At 44.7% G+C, this 19,433-nt stretch overlaps 1 protein-coding gene across 1 annotated transcript; it reads left to right on the forward strand.

Annotated features, from left to right (window-relative positions):
* The first annotated feature begins 1,056 nt into the window (after nt 1–1,056).
* Nucleotides 1,057–18,834, forward strand: KPTN (kaptin, actin binding protein). The gene is made up of 12 exons (XM_073637977.1): nt 1,057–1,336; nt 1,621–1,703; nt 2,982–3,066; nt 6,349–6,403; nt 7,196–7,271; nt 7,909–7,982; nt 8,663–8,772; nt 9,809–9,910; nt 9,985–10,063; nt 10,391–10,526; nt 12,286–12,441; nt 18,537–18,834. Exons 1-12 carry the CDS (start codon nt 1,105–1,107, stop codon nt 18,684–18,686), a joined length of 1,338 nt encoding a protein of 445 aa, XP_073494078.1. The 5' UTR covers nt 1,057–1,104; the 3' UTR covers nt 18,687–18,834.
* The last annotated feature ends 599 nt before the right edge of the window (nt 18,835–19,433 follow it).

Here is a 19,433-nt window from a genome sequence, read left to right on the forward strand (position 1 = left end):
CAGTATTTGATCAGTATTTTTTCTCAGGAGTGGGAGCCAAATCCAGGAGTGGGTGATAAATGCTGAATTGGTGACTTGTTTCTATTATACCTTTTCTCTGATTGTTACTCACCTGGTTTTGGCTCCCACTCCTGAGAAAAAATACTGACCGAATACTGACCAAACACTGATAGTGGGGCCATGGTCTTACTGATAAGGTCATGTGTGGATTAAGTGCCTTTATACTGCGGAATTGCAATATAAATGCATTTTTTAATCTGCTGATTTTCCTAATCTCATTCACAATGAAGGGGGGGGGGGATCCACAAATAAAACGCACAATTACTGCAACCAAAATTAATTTGTTGCCGATTTCAGAATTGCACCGCTGGTGATTTTTACACTGCACAGCAGGCTTGAGGATTATATAAACCCCATACGCACTGCTGGGACTGCCTGTGAAAAAGCACAGCAGAGAAAAAACACAACAAATACCCAAAGTGGGAACTTAGCCCAAGTTGGCTCATGGGATTCATTGTGCCATCATATAGGGTCTGGCTAACAGTGACGACCCGATCGAGGAATCGTCCCACTAACAACATCCACAGGACCAGTGATAAATGCATGGACCCTGGAGATCTGGCTGCTGAGACCCCCAGTGATATAGATAACGGGGCTCCAAAATAGCCTGTATGTGTATGGAGGGCTAGTGGGCGACCACCATTTGTATAGACAATGGGCAGAAGCAGAGGTCAGACATGCCCACCATCTCTCCATTCACTTTGGGACCCCTATTTCTGTAATCAGTGGGTGTCAGGATAAGGCCACATTTCAGCGAGTGTCTGCATAAATATGACCTGAGGTCCCCTAAAGAGGAGGTGCACAGGTCTGGGGCACAGTTAATGCTAAAATGCATAATGGTTATGGAAGTGGCTGATTTTAGTACCTTTGCCCCAAAATAGTCACCAGCCTCCCTGACTACAGAGATTTTACTATCTACCATGTCCATAGCAACATGAATGATGACGTCACGCAGACTGGCCGATCAAGAAATTAAAACCGGAAGTGACTGTCCGCCATCTTTACAACTGGCAGCTGCGTGTGTACAGCACGTCACTTCCGGTCATGTCCGGCGCCTGCTTCTGCCCTCTTACAGAAGACACTTTCAGCCGGTTTCCTTCCCAGAGCAATGTGTACGGTCTGTCGGTGCTGCCGTGCGCTGGAGGAGGCGGCGGAGGAGGAGGACACGAACTGCTGGCCGCCACCTTGAAGGGCAAAGTCACCAGTTTCAAGTACCAGGAGCTGCGGGACAAGGTCCGCGCCGGGGCCCGGGAGCTGCAGTTCACCTACATCCCAGGTGCGAGGGGCGTGGCTTCTGGTATCATACCTAGGAGGGGCGTGGCTTCTGGTATCATACCTAGGAGGGGCGTGGCTTCTGGTATCATACCTAGGAGGGGCGTGGCTTCCATCGTTGTACATAGGAGGGGGGCGTGTCCTTGATCAGATCACCTGCTCTACAAGTTTAACACCTGACTGCAAGTAGTCTGTAACCATGGAGACACATAAATATGCATAGGGGCTGTGTACATAAAATAAAATAAATTGTATTTAGCTTTTTTTTTTTTAATCTCTGTTTTCCAGTTGATGCCGAGATCGTCTCCATTGATTCCTTCAGCAAGTCGCCTCCTAAGCGCGGTCTGGTGGTGGGAATAACGTTTATTAAGGTGCGCTCTTCATTTTTTTCATGTGATCATGCGCTGCTTAACTTTTAGTTCTGATTCATTAGGGCTCCGCTGTGATTATTGATGCAGCTCATCCACATTATCTGGTTACAGCCTGAGATCATCTGAAATCCTTTATCTCAGGGTTCCCCAACTCCAGTCCTCAAGGCCCACCAACAGGTCATGTTTTCAGGATTTCCTTAGTATTGCACAGGTGATAATTCCATCATCAGCACAGGCAATAGTTACATCACCTGTGCAATACTAAGGAAATCCTGAAAACATGACCTGTTGGTGGGCCTTGAGGACTGGAGTTGGGGAACCCTGCTTTATCTGGCTCATCAGAGGCTCAGACTGATACTGCCCCCATGCTTTACACTGCAGCCGTGCTCTTTCCATAGACTCTCATTTATAAGGGCAAACGCACCGAGAGTTAATAGGAAGAATTAATTTTCAGGTGATCTCCAAATTACAGCAGATTCTCAGCTGGAGCGCACAACAGGTTAATGACCAGACACCTGAAAGGGGCTCTCCGAGAAGTTGTCCGAACTAGCCAACCTAACATATTGTATGCTGCAACCTGTCCTAATATATTTTAGTATTTATTTATATATATATATATATATATATATATGTTTTGCTTCTTTTTGTAAATTACTTTGTGATTCTGTATAATTTTTGTTTGCAATGCAAATATAGAAATGAAAAAAAAAAATGGGGTTTACTTTTTATTCATTATAAATAAGCCAATGAATTAATTTTCTAGGTAATTACACTTGCAGATATATTTGTATTTTTTTTTCATTATTTGTATGTGATATCTATTTACTATGAAAATAATCAAATGATTTCATATGTTTTTGTGATGGGGACTTTTTATTTTATTTTTTTCCCTGTGATTGTGTTATCGCCAGATCCCATAGAGGCATCAGCATCTATTGAGCGCTATGTAGCCAGCAAAAGAAAAGGCAGAATCAGTAATGCACCGTTTCTGTCTTCTCGGACACCCAGGACCCAACCTCCTCCTCCTGCTCAGTCACAAGAGCTTTAATCCCGCACCGTAATTTTACTGCAAAAGTTAAAGGGGTTTTCAGGTGCTTTAAAATGAATGTCCTATCCCCAGCACAGGCACTCGGTATAATATGAGCAGGGGTCCTAGTTTCAACTAGCAGCTTTTTCCTACATTTTCACCCTTCCCATCAGGATGGCGCCACACTCTGGTAGCCCAGACTTCATTTTATAAGAAAAGACAGTTCATAGCAAACTTTATTTCTCCCCCAGGACTCTGGAGATAAAGCGAGCTTCTTCCTAAATATTTACTGTGACTATGAGCCGGGATCTGAGTATAATCTGGACTCCATTGCCCGTAAGTATTTCAGTCTTGTGCAGTACCGCTTGTCGCCACTTTTTTTTATCATAAATACTAATGCAACAGCGCCCCCAGAATTTACTTCCCAATCATTCTGTATTGTAATATTAAATTGGAGCCATAACGGGTGGGTCTAGGGTGCGGCAGACCTGACATCTGGGCTCAGCAGCTCCACTTCCTTCATTTCTGACCAGTAACTTCTTTTTTTTTTAATTAAAATTATGTGAAGGCTCAGAAATACTGACATAGTATTTTTTTTTTTTACTTTTTTGTCCACATAGCCATGTAAGAGCTTGTTTCTGGCAGGATGAGTTTTGATTTTGAATAACACCATTAACTTTACCATATAATGTACGGAAAAACAAGAAAATATGTATATATAATTTTTAATAAAGGTTGTTTTTTTCACGACATTCACTTATTCACTTTGCAACTTTATTCTAAAAGGAAGTGGGTACATTATATAATATTGTTGTTATTAATATGCAATGCACCCACTTCCTTTTAGAATAAAATTGCAAAGTGAATAAGTGAATTTCATGAAAAAAAACAAAAAACAGAACAAAACACATTTTTTTTAATTGGGGGGTAGAGTTAGGATGTGAAGATAGAAATATTTATAATTAATATCTTTAGCTGTTTGTATAAAATAAAACTCGGTAAAGAGAAATAGAAACTTTGTTGTGTGGGGCGGCGCGGCTGTGGTGGTAACAAATCTCTTTAGTATTTTCCCCTGCAACCTTCGCGGGAAAAAAAATTGGTTTGTGTCACTATATTCTTAGCCCTATCATTTTTTTGTGATCTTTCGGTCTATAGTCGCATGAGGACTTGTTTGCAGTACTCGCTGTGGTCTTCATTGATATAATTTTAGGGTCTCTACCACTTTCTGGTCTCTTTTTATTCAATTTTTCTCTAGTCCCCCTCCATGACAGCACCACAGGAGGATGGGAGGGGCTGTTTGACCTCTTTGTGTTTCCTGTCCCTGTTAGAGAGGGGAGTCATCCTCCTGTGGTGCTGTTGTGGAGGGTTCCTAGAAACCAAAATACTGGTAAGGCCACGTTCACACGCTCAGTATTTGGTCAGTATATGACATCAGTATTTGTAAGCCAAAACCAGGAGTGGGTGATAAATACAGAAGTGGTGACGTGTTTCTATAATACTTTTCCTCTGATTGTTCCACTCCTGGTTTTGGCTTACAAATACCGAGGTAAAGAACTCACCAAATACTGAATGTGGCCTAAATCTAATTGTTTTTTTTTTTTTTTTTGGAATGAGAGCAGAGGAAATGATCAAAAACAGTAATCCTGTCATTCTCCTTTTTTTATTTAATTTTTTTTTACATTCACCTTGTCATGAATATTATATTTCACTAGGTCAGACAGGTGATCCTAAAGAAGTTTTTTTTTTTTTTTTTTTGAAAAAGGGGGTGACTTGACATTTTTATAATAAATAAATATATATATATATATATATATATATATATATATATATATATATATCTATATATATATATATATATCTATATATATATATCTATATATATATATCTATATACAGTGCCTACAAGTAGTATTCAACCCCCTGCAGATTTAGCTGGTTTGATAAGATGCAAATAAGTTAGAGCCTTCAAACTGCAAACGAGAGTAGGTTTTATGAACAGAAGCATAAATCTTACAAACCAAAAAGTTATGTTGCTCAGTTGAATTTTATTAAATTTTAAACATAAAAGTGTGGGTCAATTATTATACAACCCCTATGTTTAATATTTTGTGGAATAACCCTTGTTTGCAATTACAGCTAATAATCGTCTTTTATAAGACCTGATCAGGCCGGCACAGGTCTGTGGAGTTATCTTGGCCCACTCCTCCATGCAGATCTTCTCCAAGTTATCTAGGTTCTTTGGGTGTCTCATGTGGACTTTATTCTTGAGCTCCTTCCACAAGTTTTCAATTGGGTTAAGGTCAGGAGACTGACTAGGCCACTCCAACACCTTGACTTTTTCCCTCTTGAACCAGGCCTTGGTTTTCTTGGCTGTGTGCTTTGGGTCGTTGTCTTGTTGGAAGATGAAATTACGACCCATCTTAAGATCCTTGATGGAGGAGCGGAGGTTCTTGGCCAAAATCTCCAGGTAGGCCGTGCTATCCATCTTCCCATGGATGCGGACCAGATGGCCAGGCCCCTTGGCAGAGAAACAGCCCCACAGCATGATGCTGCCACCACCATGCTTGACTGTAGGGATGGTATTCTTGGGGTCGTATGCAGTGCCATCCAGTCTCCAAACGTCACGTGTGTGGTTGGCACCAAAGATCTCGATCTTGGTCTCATCAGACCATAGAACCTTGAACCAGACTGTCTCAGCGTCCTCCAAGTGATCATGAGCAAACTGTAGACGAGCCTTGACATGACGCTTTGAAAGTAAAGGTACTTTACGGGCTCGTCTGGAATGGAGACCATTGCGGTGGAGTACGTTACTTATGGTATTGACTGAAACCAATGTCCCCACTGCCATGAGATCTTCCCGGAGCTCCTTCCTTGTTGTCCTTGGGTTAGCCTTGACTCTTCGGACAAGCCTGGCCTCGGCACGGGAGGACACTTTCAAAGGCTGTCCAGGCCGTGGAAGGCTAACAGTAGTTCCATAAGCCTTCCACTTACGGATGATGCTCCCAACAGTGGAGACAGGTAGGCCCAACCCATTGGAAAGGGTTTTGTACCCCTTGCCAGCCTTGTGACCCTCCACGATCTTGTCTCTGATGGCCTTGGAATGCTCCTTTGTCATTCCCATGTTGACCATGTCTGAGTGCTGTTCACAAGTTTGGGGAGGGTCTTAAATAGTCAGAAAAGGCTGGCAAAAGAGATCTTTAATCCACACATGTGAAGCTCATTATTCTTGGTGCCTGAACTACTTCTTAATACTTTAGGGGGACCAAACAGAATTCTTGTGGTTTGAGGGGTTGAATAATAAATGACACTCTGAATTAACTTTTAACGTTTTTAAAAAACAAAAAAAACAAAAACAAAATTTGCTGCAGTGCATTTCCCACTTCCAGGCTGATCTACAGTACAAATGTCACAATGCCAAGTTAATTCCGCATGTGTCAACCAGCTAAATCTGCAGGGGATTGAATACTACTTGTAGGCACTGTATATATAAAAATAAATGATTTAAAATATCAAAAATAAAATAATAAATAAAATTGCTGCGGAATATGTTGGCGCTGTTAAAAATTATTATTATATAAGAACGATCCATCTTATTCGTGTCTGCGCTTGTTCTTACAGAGAGCTGCTTGAATTTGGAGCTGAAGTTCACCCCTTTCCAGCTGTGTCATGCAGAGTGAGTATACAGGGATTTTGTGGACCTTGTGATATTTATTTCTTCTCTCATATATACAATCACCTGTGATCGCCATCGTACAATATTTCTCATGTATAATCTTCATATAACTTCACTACATATCCATCCCAGCAGTTGTTTATGTGCAGTACCACTTGTCACCACTGCTCGCTGGAGCACTCTTTACTATAGATATCAATGCAACAGCGCCCCCCTCAGCACTTACCAATCACATTTGTTTCTATTTTCACTTTTTTAAGTTTCAAGAATAAGGACGCAGGTCGCAAGCTTGAATATTTTTTCTTTTTAAAGGGGTTGTCCATGACTTTCATATGGATGGCTCATCCTTAGGATAAGATCATCAATATGACATCTGACATGTGGCATCCCCCCACCAATAAGCTCCACCAGCTCCCATTCACTTTAATGGTAGCTGAAATGCAGTACCCCAGAACGGCCATTGCACTGTGAGTGGAGCCACCCTGTTTCTTGTCTGCACACCCTTTACTTCAGGCCAAACAGGACCTGCTAACAGCTGATTGGTGGGGAGGTTGAGTGTTGGACCCCAAACCGATTTGGGGTCCTACAGATAGACCATCAATATCAAATATCCAGACAACCCCTTTAAGAACTGATGAGCATAAACAAGATGGAAGGCATGGATCCCATCGCCTTCACAGCGGAGGGACAGTGGGGTGATGGAGGGAGTCCACTTCTCTCTGTTTAACCTTTTAGTTGCTGCTGCAAGAAGTTTTGCAAAGATGAGCAATTCTAGGTCTATGTCCTCTGCAGGGTGCAGGATGGAGACCAGCAAGAGACGGTGTTCCTCCTGGGAGGCAACGATCAGTACATTCACCTGTACAAAGAGGTGGGAGAATCATTTATTCCAGGAGTTTAGTAGTTAAAGAAGGTTTGCACTTTTGGGGATTGCTGACCCCAAACGCTTTCAGGCATGTAAAATAATAAATCCAGATAGTACTCCCTCATTCCCGAGTTCAGCTCTGGTTCTCTGTGTACCGCTGCAGCCAATCACTGTCCTGTCTACATCTGCAGAGCATTTGAGCTCTGTGATTGGCAGCAGCGGTGACATGCACTCTCGAAGTGATGGCACTGCTGCAGCCCAAATGAGCTGCAAGGGAAGGGTGATGCCATCTGGCTTTATTTTATGTACCTGCAAGCAGCTGGGGTCGACTTTGTCGAAAGTGGGGAAAACCCCTTTAAGTCTAAAAAAAAAAAAAAAGGAAAACTACTTCTACTTAATCCATAAAGAAATGAATCAATACAGGTCACGGCCATAGTGTATAGTGTGCATGACAGCCGGCAGTCTGGGCAATGCAGGAAACAGAGACTGGGCATATTGGAATTCAACATGTCCGATCTTGGAGATTCCCTGTATTCATCATGCATGACGATCAGGCCGTGTATGTGAGTGGGGGCAGATGTGACGACTGTGTGGCCATTATTAGTAATGTTAATGATCCCTGACTGCGCCCCCTGTCTGACAGAATGAAGGACTGCACCAATTTGAAGAACAACCGGTGGAACATCTCTTCCCGGAGCTGAGAGATCTCCCCAGCAAGTAAGAGACAGCTGATCGTCCACATATCAGGCTGGAATAATCATATGCTCACATTTCTGCCATTCTCACTGCCGATCACGTGATGATTGGACCTAACTTCCGGCGACATGTCCAATCATATATGTGATTTTTTTTTTTTGATTTTTATTTTTTTTTTTTTTTTTTCTCCCCTGCCCATTCCTTCCTTTAATGCACGTCATGTCGTACCTGGGCAGTCTGAAGTCCCGGTGCTCACATCGCTAGCACGCTTGTAATAGGGCACCTGTGCTGTGAGAGCGTTACATGAGACGTGCAGCGTGTGATTGGGTGGTAGAAGGATGATGAAGATGTGATTAATGTACATTCCAAAAATGTATAATATTAGGATATAAAGTAATTAAAAAATTGCCCCGAATAACTTTTCTGCAATTATATTGATGTGTCATACAATCATACAATGCTGGGAGTTGTAGTCCAACCACAGCAGGAGGTAGACACCCTGATAAAAAAAAAAAAACTTCTTCGCCTGATTTGCTGCCACCGGGTGGCGATATTGCCTCCTATTCAGGTCTGCAGTAGACCTACAGTAAAGATCGCCCCCCTAGGGTTGAATTCAACAGATAGAAATTGTCAGGAACCATCTATAACCCCTCACCTCAAAGTAGCCAACCAGACACTAGATCTATGTTCTGAATTTGCAGCGTTACCTGGCTGAGTGTACACAACATCCCGGACACCCAGAGACGAATCACAGCGTACGGATGTCAGAGCGGATACTTCTGCGTGTCCCATGTGGACCAAGGAAAGCGAGGTATGGTGGACTTTATTTGATCTGTGCATAAATGATGAGGCCTGAGAACGAAAAAATTAACTTTTCCTCTCTTTAATTTAATCTTTTTCTTGTCATTTGTAAATGTTCTTTTGCATTCTTTAAACCCGCCACTAGGTGTCACTGTTGTACATAAAAAAAATTTTCTTCTATCATCACTGGAGAAATTTAATTTTTAAAGGGGTTTTCTAGGATCAAAGCCCTACTGGTGACCTATGACCGCATCATGCAAATGCGCCAGTATTTTACACGCAGACCCCTTAGAACTTCTATTCTGTGTGGTCACTCGGAGCCACTCGATGTCATGCAAAAGATGGAATTAGTCGGCGTCTCCTAACAAAGTGAAATAAACGTGCAAATCTGCTGGGACTGCAACGCAAAAGCAAACGCCAAAGACACAGCAGCACTTTGTAGCAATGGATTGCATATATTCATGCCTGCAATGTATGCTATATGTTGGCTGAATGTTTTCTCGTGGCTGCAGCGTTTTACCAGGAGGGCTGTGGAGAAAAGGGAGACTACTATAGGGCTGCTAAATGGTAAATGGCCATAGTCAGAGGTAGCAATATCAGTGACGCCTCTGCGCAGGTGGGTTTACGCTTTTAGGAAAGTCTCATGAGTATTATTACACATTGAAGCGGACGGACACAGAACAGCGTGTCCTGATACCTCCACTCCTGCCTTGGCTTCTGCTCATGATTGACCACCCCAGTTCTCAGGATTGGTGAGGTTCTCCCCAAGCAGTCGGACCCCCACCGATCAGGAAGGTATCCCCCCTATCCTTTTGATAAGAGAAAACTACGAAATTTGGTACAAGAATTTTTCCATCTGTGGCCGCCTATGACCCTTATGTGGCCATAGTGGCTCTTGTATGTGACATAATTATTATTAGTAATATTATTTTAAATTATTTATTATTATTTTACATTTTTATTTATTTTTTATTTGTATTATGTTTATTTTGTATTATTATATATATTATTTTTTATTTATTTTTATTTATTTCTTTTTTGGGCAGAGATCCTCCAGAGCTGGTCTCTACAGCAGGACGGTCCCCTTTCCAAGGTGCTGATATTTAGTATGCCGGATACCCCTGTAGGAGACACATGTGCATGGAATGGTGAGGCTATTGGCATCTGTTATCAGCCAGCGTTGACTTTATCATGTCTATTTAGTAATCTCTTTGTGTTCCAGAGGTGGAGACCTGCCGGGCCTTTCGGGAGCAGTACAATGTCCTGGTTACCAGCACCATAGAGCTGTCGGCCGTGTACTGGTCAGTTACATTATGTGATAATAAGCGAGGCACTAGAGGGGATGTCAAGTTGATAGAGGGGTCCGCTGTTCTATAAATCATCTGTTTCACGAGAATAGAGCAGCTACATCTGACTTTGTCTGTATGCAAAGAGCCCATCCTGAGCCTCCTGGTTCACGAGCATCAAAAGACAGAACAAGCAGCACAAAGCCTGTGAAGATCAGAAATTGTCGCTGGGCCATGAAGGAGATCAGGCTAGCACATGGCTCCTATGGCTCCCCCCGCTACATAGAGAAGAAGCCCTGGACTTGTACATATTCACACTCTATTATTATTTTCTCGTCTTAGGAACATCTTGGAGAACGGCCTCCGGGAGCAGCTCCTCCTGCCAAGCAGCGATCAGTTTGACAGCGTGCTCTGTGCCGTCACGGCAGACGTGGATTTTGATGGAGACCCCGAGATTTTGCTTGGAACATACGGGCAGGTACTCCGGGCCACGTCTTCAATTTACAGCGTGTAACTGTGTACGTGGCAACCACGCTGTCGGTGCTGGACAGTAACGACCACTGTGTACACATTAGAAAGCTGCTCGTCATACACGTGCATGCTCAGCTGGGCCGGACGTGCATGGAGGAGCAAAATAAGCCACAGATGGTGATTTATCTCCAGGGGGAACAAAGAATTGGGCATGTTGAAATTCAGCATGGCCAGTCCCTCTTCAACCCGAATTAAAGTTGCATGGTTATTTTGGGGTACAATTTTTTTTTTTTGAGTGATGCAACTTCTTGATCCCCTGTAAACAGTATTGTGTTCTCCTATTTTTGCAAACAAAGGTATCTGAGGTCGCTGCCCCCCGCACAGCTGAAGAGCCGTCACTAAAGCGCCGTTCCCCCCCTTGTAAATAGCATTGTGAGGGCGGGGGGATTGCAGTGTGACAGCTTTAGAGTAATTAGATTACCGCCCACTGACACATGGCGGTGGTATCAGTGGGTGAAGCTGGCAAGGAGGGTGTCAACAATGAATCTAATTAGAGAAGTGCAGCTTGTGAGAGCGCGGAACTGCCTGCAGCTCCCCGATGTGCGGTGCCATACCCCCCATGTTACTAAGTGTGACTGTCAAGTCATCTGTAGTTCTTCGCTACCCTTTTTTTTTTTTTTTTTATATCCCTTTAAGGGCCTATTCAGATGTTGAGGTTTAAGGATTTTTCATTTTTTCTTCTTTTTTTTTTTTTCTTTTTAATTTTAGACTGAGTCCTTCCTCCACTTTCTGACGCTCCACTGATTCAGGAACAGTTTTTTCTTTTTCTTCTGTGCCCCGTTCCCCCTCCGTTCCAAAGTTATGCCCCCCAGTAATAAAGATGTGGGGGTGTATACCACAGAACTTCTCTGTGGGCGTGGCCATGTTTTGATTGGCCGGCATCAGAGGATAAAAATCCGGTGCCCACAGAGCTGTAAATGAGCTGTTCAGATCTATGGCCCGGATATGGATCTCCCTGTAATTCAGGAGAGCAGACTGTCAGTTATTACATGTCTCACACTGGTAACGCCTCCTTTCATTTATAATGATCTCTGGAGGCAGATTCTCAGGGAGATCTATGTACCACCCATAGATCTTAACAGCTCACTTACATATTTTAAAAAAATGTGGATTTCTCTGGAATAAGACATCGGATCGCAGATATCAAGGTGTCATATTATTCAGCTTCCTATGACCTACATGCCCATATAGACGTTTTAGGAGGGCTGATCCCACTGTCAGATTCCCTTTAAGTGAGGAGCATTGTCTTCCATTGTTGCCTCCAAAAATCAATTTAAACTAATCAGATACTCATGTAGGAGACTTGACTCCTATAAACATCATACCTGTACTAGATTTCTCCTTGACATTGTGCAGAAAATGATCTTTATTATTCAAGTGAGGATGCTCGGTGCACCCTTGGTGTGGCCAAACACCGGGTGCACATTTCCACTCCTCAGTTACCATCCCTTGATGCCTCGCTCTATGTAGATGAACCATGCTCAATGAACTGAAACCTTGTCCATGTGTGCACGTAGAAACCGGGCTTTGTGCATGTGAGCGGTGGCAATCTACACACAAGAAGGCGGTATGCGAAAGGCGTTGAGGGGCAAAACGGTGCACTGGGCGTTTGGCCACACCAAGGGTGCACCGAACACCGTCCATTTGTTTTGTTTGTTATAGGAGCGAAGTCCTTGCTTATAATTCTCAGGTTTCTCTCTCCTTAGGAGCTCCTGTGTTATAAGTACATGGAGGGGCATTTCCAGCTTATGTGGCAGAGAAGTTTCCCCAGCCCCCTGCTGTGCATAGCGCACGTGGATTTGACGTGGGACGGACTGTGTGAGCTGGCCATTGTGTGTCTTAAAGGACTGCACATACTGCAGGTAATCCGTCAGGGGGTCTTCCGTAACACAATCTGATCCCAAGTTACTATCAGACACCCAGCTGACATCCACAAAGACCCCCACTGATCACTAAAACGAAGGGACAGAAGTACTCGACTGAGCGCTGCTCCCCTCCGAGACTGATGGAAAGCATCGGTCATCACGACTCTCTCGCTTCTTCCAATCTGTGATCAAAACTTCTGAAAAAGTGAAAAGCTTTCTAAAGGTGCAGATAACTTTTTTTTTTTTTATAAGCAGGAATTGCTTTACTGAAAACAGTAGATTTGTGAGTGCAGCTCCGGAGGACGATAAGACTGTCACACAGGGCCCTACGTGTGTTTTGCAGAACTGACTGTAGCTCAGCTGCATCCATAAGCCGGGGTGGGAGCTGTGACCTTTCACCTTTAAACACCCACTAAACACAAAAAAAAGTTGTTGCCAGGAGTTGTGGCACTACAAATTCCAAAATGTCTTGAAGGCTCAAAGCTGTATTTTTTGGGGGAAATCTCTTTTCTAGTGGATTGCAAAAAAATAGATATTCTCTATAAACGTGAGTGCAGTTCTGCCAATCAGATGGTATTAAAGGGGTTGTCCAGGATTAGAAAAACATGTCCGCTGCCTTCCAAAAAAACAGCAGCTCTACATATTGTGCTATTCACTTCAATGGGGCTGACTTGCTATACCTGACATAACCAGTAGACAGGGGTGGTGCTGTTTTTCTGGAAGAAGGCAACCATGTTTTTTCTAATCTTGAACAACTCCTTTAATAAAGTGAGACTGACTTGCGTCAACCTTACCTGACCTCTCTTGGCAGCAGATAAGGAAGCTGCCCATTGTCTTACTTGGGGCTGCAGTAATGGGTGCATGCACTACTTCGGACTTTACATGGTTCTGCCCATTCAGGGCTAAAGTTTGATGGAGAAGAGAAGCCGTAATTGTGATGGCCAGGAGGGCGCCCCGCGTGCTATGAGGAGACGACGCACCCTCGTTCCGTCCTCTCTCCATCCAGACAACCTGTTGTGCTCCTTATTACGGTGACGAGACGCCGCCATGGAGTCTTTATTATTTCTGGCACAAATCGTCTCTCTGCTCCTGCGGAGATCAGGCTGTGGCCCTCGCTGAGCACCTGCTATGTCCCCGGCTATCAGCCTGATTAATAATCATCTACAGGCTGTTAATTACTTTCCTGGAGATATTTCTGCACATTAGACAGAAGTCGCCGAGCTGCTTCCCTCTGGGGCTCCGGCCATAAAAGTTTTAGGCGGAATCTATTCATTAATCACAGTCTGAATTCAGGCGACCGCAGTATGGCGACATTGTATCATCGTACCACAGTATGGCGACATTGTGTCATCGTACCACAGTATGGCGACATTGTATCATCGTACCACAGTATGGCGACATTGTATCATCGTACCGCAGTATGGCGACACTGTATCATCGTACCGCAGTATGGCGACACTGTATCATCGTACCGCAGTATGGCGACATTGTGTCATGGTACCGCAGTGTGGCGACATTGTATCATCGTACCGCAGTATGGCGACATTGTGTCATGGTACCGCAGTATGGCGACATTGTGTCATGGTACCGCAGTGTGGCGACATTGTATCATCGTACCGCAGTGTGGCGACATTGTATCATCGTACCGCAGTGTGGCGACATTGTGTCATCGTACCGCAGTATGGCGACATTGTGTCATCGTACCGCAGTATGGCGACACTGTATCATCGTACCGCAGTGTGGCGACATTGTGTCATCGTACCGCAGTATGGCGATATTGTGTCTTGGTACCGCAGTATGGCGACATTGTGTCATGGTACCGCAGTGTGGCGACACTGTATCATCGTACCGCAGTGTGGCGACATTGTGTCATCGTACCGCAGTATGGCGACATTGTGTCTTGGTACCGCAGTATGGCGACACTGTATCATCGTACCGCAGTGTGGCGACATTGTATCATCGTACCGCAGTATGGCGACATTGTATCATCGTATGGCGACATTGTGTCTTGGTACCGCAGTATGGCGACACTGTATCATCGTACCGCAGTGTGGCGACATTGTATCATCGTACCGCAGTATGGCGACATTGTGTCATCGTATGGCGACATTGTGTCATGGTACCGCAGTATGGCGACATTGTATCATCGTACCGCAGTATGGCGACATTGTATCATCGTATGGCGACATTGTGTCATGGTACCGCAGTATGGCGACATTGTATCATCGTACCGCAGTATGGCGACATTGTGTCTTGGTACCGCAGTGTGGCGACATTGTATCATCGTACCGCAGTATGGCGACATTGTGTCTTGGTACCGCAGTGTGGCGACATTGTGTCTTGGTACCTCAGTGTGGCGACATTGTGTCATCGTACCGCAGTGTGGCGACATTGTGTCATCGTACCTCAGTGTGGCGACATTGTGTCATCGTACCGCAGTGTGGCGACATTGTGTCATGTATGGCGACACTGTATCATCGTACCGCAGTATGGCAACATTGTGTCATGGTACCGCAGTATGGCGACACTGTATCATCGTACCGCAGTATGGCAACATTGTGTCATGGTACCGCAGTATGGCGACATTGTGTCATCGTACCGCAGTATGGCGATATTGTGTCATCTTATGGCGACATTGTGTCATGGTACCGCAGTATGGCGACATTGTATCATCGTACCGCAGTATGGCGACATTGTATCATCGTACTGCAGTATGGCGACATTGTATCATCGTACCGCAGTATGGCGACATTGTATCATCGTACCGCAGTATGGCGACACTGTATCATCGTACCGCGGTGTGGCGACATTGTGTCATGGTCCTGCGGTGTTGCGACATTGTAGCATCGTACCACGGTGTGACCGCAGTGTAGCATCGGTTTCATCGTAGTCCAAAAGAAAAAACAAATCCATCCACTTCAATTTATAACCTAACGTGTTGATCCAGAGGAAGGCCCCCGTGGGCCAAATGCTGATTGCCCCATATTAGGGGAAAAATTCCTCCCTGACTCCATACGGCAATGAGACTAGTTCCCTGGATTAATGTCCCGTCACAGAATCTATTGCCCATAACTTTGAATATACTTGTCAAGAAAGGCGTATAGGCCCCTATTGTACATCAGGGATGTCAAACACACAGAGGGCCAAAATGAAAAACTTGGATAAAATTGTGAGCCAACCAGTATACAGAATAATGGGCCCCACATAGTCCTCCATACAGAATAATGGGCCCCACATAGTCCTCCATACAGAATAATGGGGCCCACAGTCCTCCATACAGAATAATGGGGCCCACAGTCCTCCATACAGAATAATGGGCCCCACATAGTCCTCCATACAGAATAATGGGCCCTACATAGTCCTCCATACAGAATAATGGACCCCACATAGTCCTTCATACAGAATAATGGACCCCACATAGTCCTCCATACAGAATAATGGACCCCACATAGTCCTCCATACAGAATAATGGGCCCCACATAGTCCTCCATACAGAATAATGGGCCCCACATAGTCCTCCATACAGAATAATGGGCCCCACATAGTCCTCCATACAGAATAATGGGCCCCACATAGTCCTCCATACAGAATAATGGGCCCCACATAGTCCTCCATACAGAATAATGGACCCCACATAGTCCTCCATACAGAATAATGGGCCCCACATAGTCCTCCATACAGAATAATGGGGCCCACAGTCCTCCATACAGAATAATGGGGCCCACAGTCCTCCATACAGAATAATGGGCCCCACATAGTCCTCCATACAGAATAATGGGCCCCACATAGTCCTCCATACAGAATAATGGGCCCCACATAGTCCTCCATACAGAATAATGGGCCCCACATAGTCCTCCATACAGAATAATGGGCCCCACATAGTCCTCCATACAGAATAATGGGCCCCACATAGTCCTCCATACAGAATAATGGGCCCCACATAGTCCTCCATACAGAATAATGGGCCCCATATAGTACTCCATACAGAATAATGAGCCTCACATAGTCCTCCATACAGTATAATGGGCCCCACATAGTCCTCCATACAGAATAATGGGCCCCACATAGTCCTTCATACAGAATAATGGACCCCACATAGTCCTTCATACAGAATAATGGACCCCACATAGTCCTCCATACAGAATAATGGACCCCACATAGTCCTCCATACAGAATAATGGGCCCCACATAGTCCTCCATACAGAATAATGGGCCCCATATAGTACTCCATACAGAATAATGGCCCCACATAGTCCTCCATACAGTATAATGGGCCCCACATAGTCCTCCATACAGTATAATGGGCCCCACATAGTCCTCCATACAGTATAATGGGCCCCACATAGTCCTCCATACAGAATAATGGACCCCACATAGTCCTCCATACAGAATAATGGGCCCCACATAGTCCTCCATACAGAATAATGGGGCCCACATAGTCCTCCATACAGAATAATGGGGCCCACATAGTCCTCCATACAGAATAATGGACCCCACATAGTCCTCCATACAGAATAATGGACCCCATATAGTCCTCCATACAGAATAATGGACCCCATATAGTCCTCCATACAGAATAATGGGCCCCATATAGTCCTCCATACAGAATAATGGGCCCCATATAGTACTCCATACAGAATAATGGGCCCCATATAGTACTCCATACAGTATAATGGGCCCCACATAGTCCTCCATACAGTATAATGGGCCCCACATAGTCCTCCATACAGAATAATGGGCCCCACATAGTCCTCCATACAGAATAATGGGCCCCACATAGTCCTCCATACAGAATAATGGGCTTCTCATAGTCCTCCATACAGTATAATGGGCCCCACATAGTCCTCCATACAGTATAATGGGCCCCACATAGTCCTCCATGCAGTATAATGGGCCCCACATAGTCCTCCATGCAGTATAATGGCCACCACATAGTCCTCCATACAGAATAATGGGCCCCACATAGTCCTCCATACAGAATAATGGGCCCCACATAGTCCTCCATACAGAATAATGGGCCCCATATAGTACTCCATACAGAATAATGGCCCCATATAGTCCTCCATACAGAATAATGGGCCCCATATAGTACTCCATACAGAATAATGGGCCCCACATAGTCCTCCATACAGAATAATGGGCTTCTCATAGTCCTCCATACAGTATAATGGGCCCCACATAGTCCTCCATACAGTATAATGGGCCCCACATAGTCCTCCATGCAGTATAATGGGCCCCACATAGTCCTCCATACAGTATAATGGCCCCACATAGTCCTCCATACAGTATAATGGGCCCCACATAGTCCTCCATACAGTATAATGGCCCCACATAGTCCTCCATACAGTATAATGGCCACCACATAGTCCTACATGCAGTATAATGGGCCCATATAGGGGTGGTGGTTCTGGTGTTGTGGGCCCAGTATAATCACCCTGCTGGCCATATTTGGCCCCCGGACCGGGGTTTGCTGTGTATGGATGAGATGTAGATGATGCCCCTTGTCCTCGTCTCAGGCCTGGGTGTAGATCATCATACAGATCTGTCCTTTCCCCTCTTATATTTGTACATTGTAATAAGATCGCCCCTCAGCCTCCATTTTTCCCAGCTGAATGCCCTTGTCTTCTGCAGTCGCCATTTCCCTAATAACCTCGGACACGACCCCCATCTGGTCACTGTTGACATTTTTCAGAGAGTCTTATAAATTCCATTGGTTAAATGAGGGTTTAACCCCTTGGAGACGGCAACTTTATTTTTATTTATTTTCCTGTTCCAGAAACCAGGTCCCATCATCGATTGGTTCTGTCTGGTAACGCTGCTCAGCTTCATCTTGTTAATGGTGCTGTGCTGCAGTACCGCACCCAACCTGTGGACAGTGGTGGCGCTGTTTTAGGGGAAAAAACAGTCCTATTTTTCTAATCCTTCACTTTTTCTCCACTCATTCGCTTGTGCTCCCATTATGGTATGTGGACGGGTGCTCATCCTGGGCCTCCTGTTTCATGAATATAATGTCAGATGTAAGGAGCATCAGGTGTAATGTTGCAGTCACTGTGGTCTGAGATTTATGGGATGTCTTGTGTCTCTCCGTACAGCAAAGTTTGGCAAAGACCTCTGAGCGTTTAATCCAGAGGCTGCGACACCAGGTGGAGAACGCTGGCATGTCGGACACGTCCCCCGTACAGAAAGAAGTGGAGGCCGAGCCGCCCCGTGATGCTGCAGCTAATCCCCCGCCCGATCCTTAGAACCGCTGCGACCCTGGACCATGGACTGTTTTCCTATCAGGACCATATACATTGTGTTCACCTTCTGAACCGCGTGCCACTGTTGTAATAAAGACGCCGCATTGCCCAGGACTCGGCACTGGATGGCAGACAATTTATAGTAAATGTATAGTCTTGTGTGAGCCTGTCTTATTTACAGCCCCATCTGGAGAGAGAAAGGTGTGGGCTGCTATAACACCGCCATATTGTGACAATACTATAGTACTGTATGCGGCCCGAATAATATGCTCTGCCATAATACCGCCATATTGTGCCAATACTACACTACCGTATTCAGCCCGAATAATATGCTCTGCCATAATACCGCCATTTTGTGGCAATACTACACTACCGTATTCGGCCAGATTAATATACTCTTCATAATACGGCCATATTGTGCCAATACTACACTACCTTATTCAGCCCCAATAATATGCTCTGCCATAATACCGCCGTTTTGTGGCAATACTACACTACCGTATTCGGCCAGAATAATATACTCTTCATAATACCACTATTTTGTGCCAATACTACACTACCGTATTTGGCCAGAATAATATGCTCTTCATAATACCGCCATATTGTGCCTGTTATGATCTGCTACAGGGACTAAGGAAAGACAGGAGAACTGTCCCTACAATAGAACTAAACTAGATCCCTACGATGTAACGGGGAACCTGATCCTGCGATCAGAGCCGCTAAAGTCCTCGGCTAGTCTGAACGAAGACC

The sequence above is a fragment of the Phyllobates terribilis genome, unplaced genomic scaffold, assembly GCF_046119375.1.
Source record: "Phyllobates terribilis strain yellow unplaced genomic scaffold, ASM4611937v1 Scaffold_7__3_contigs__length_470593459, whole genome shotgun sequence".
NCBI classification, from domain to species: Eukaryota; Metazoa; Chordata; class Amphibia; order Anura; family Dendrobatidae; genus Phyllobates; species Phyllobates terribilis.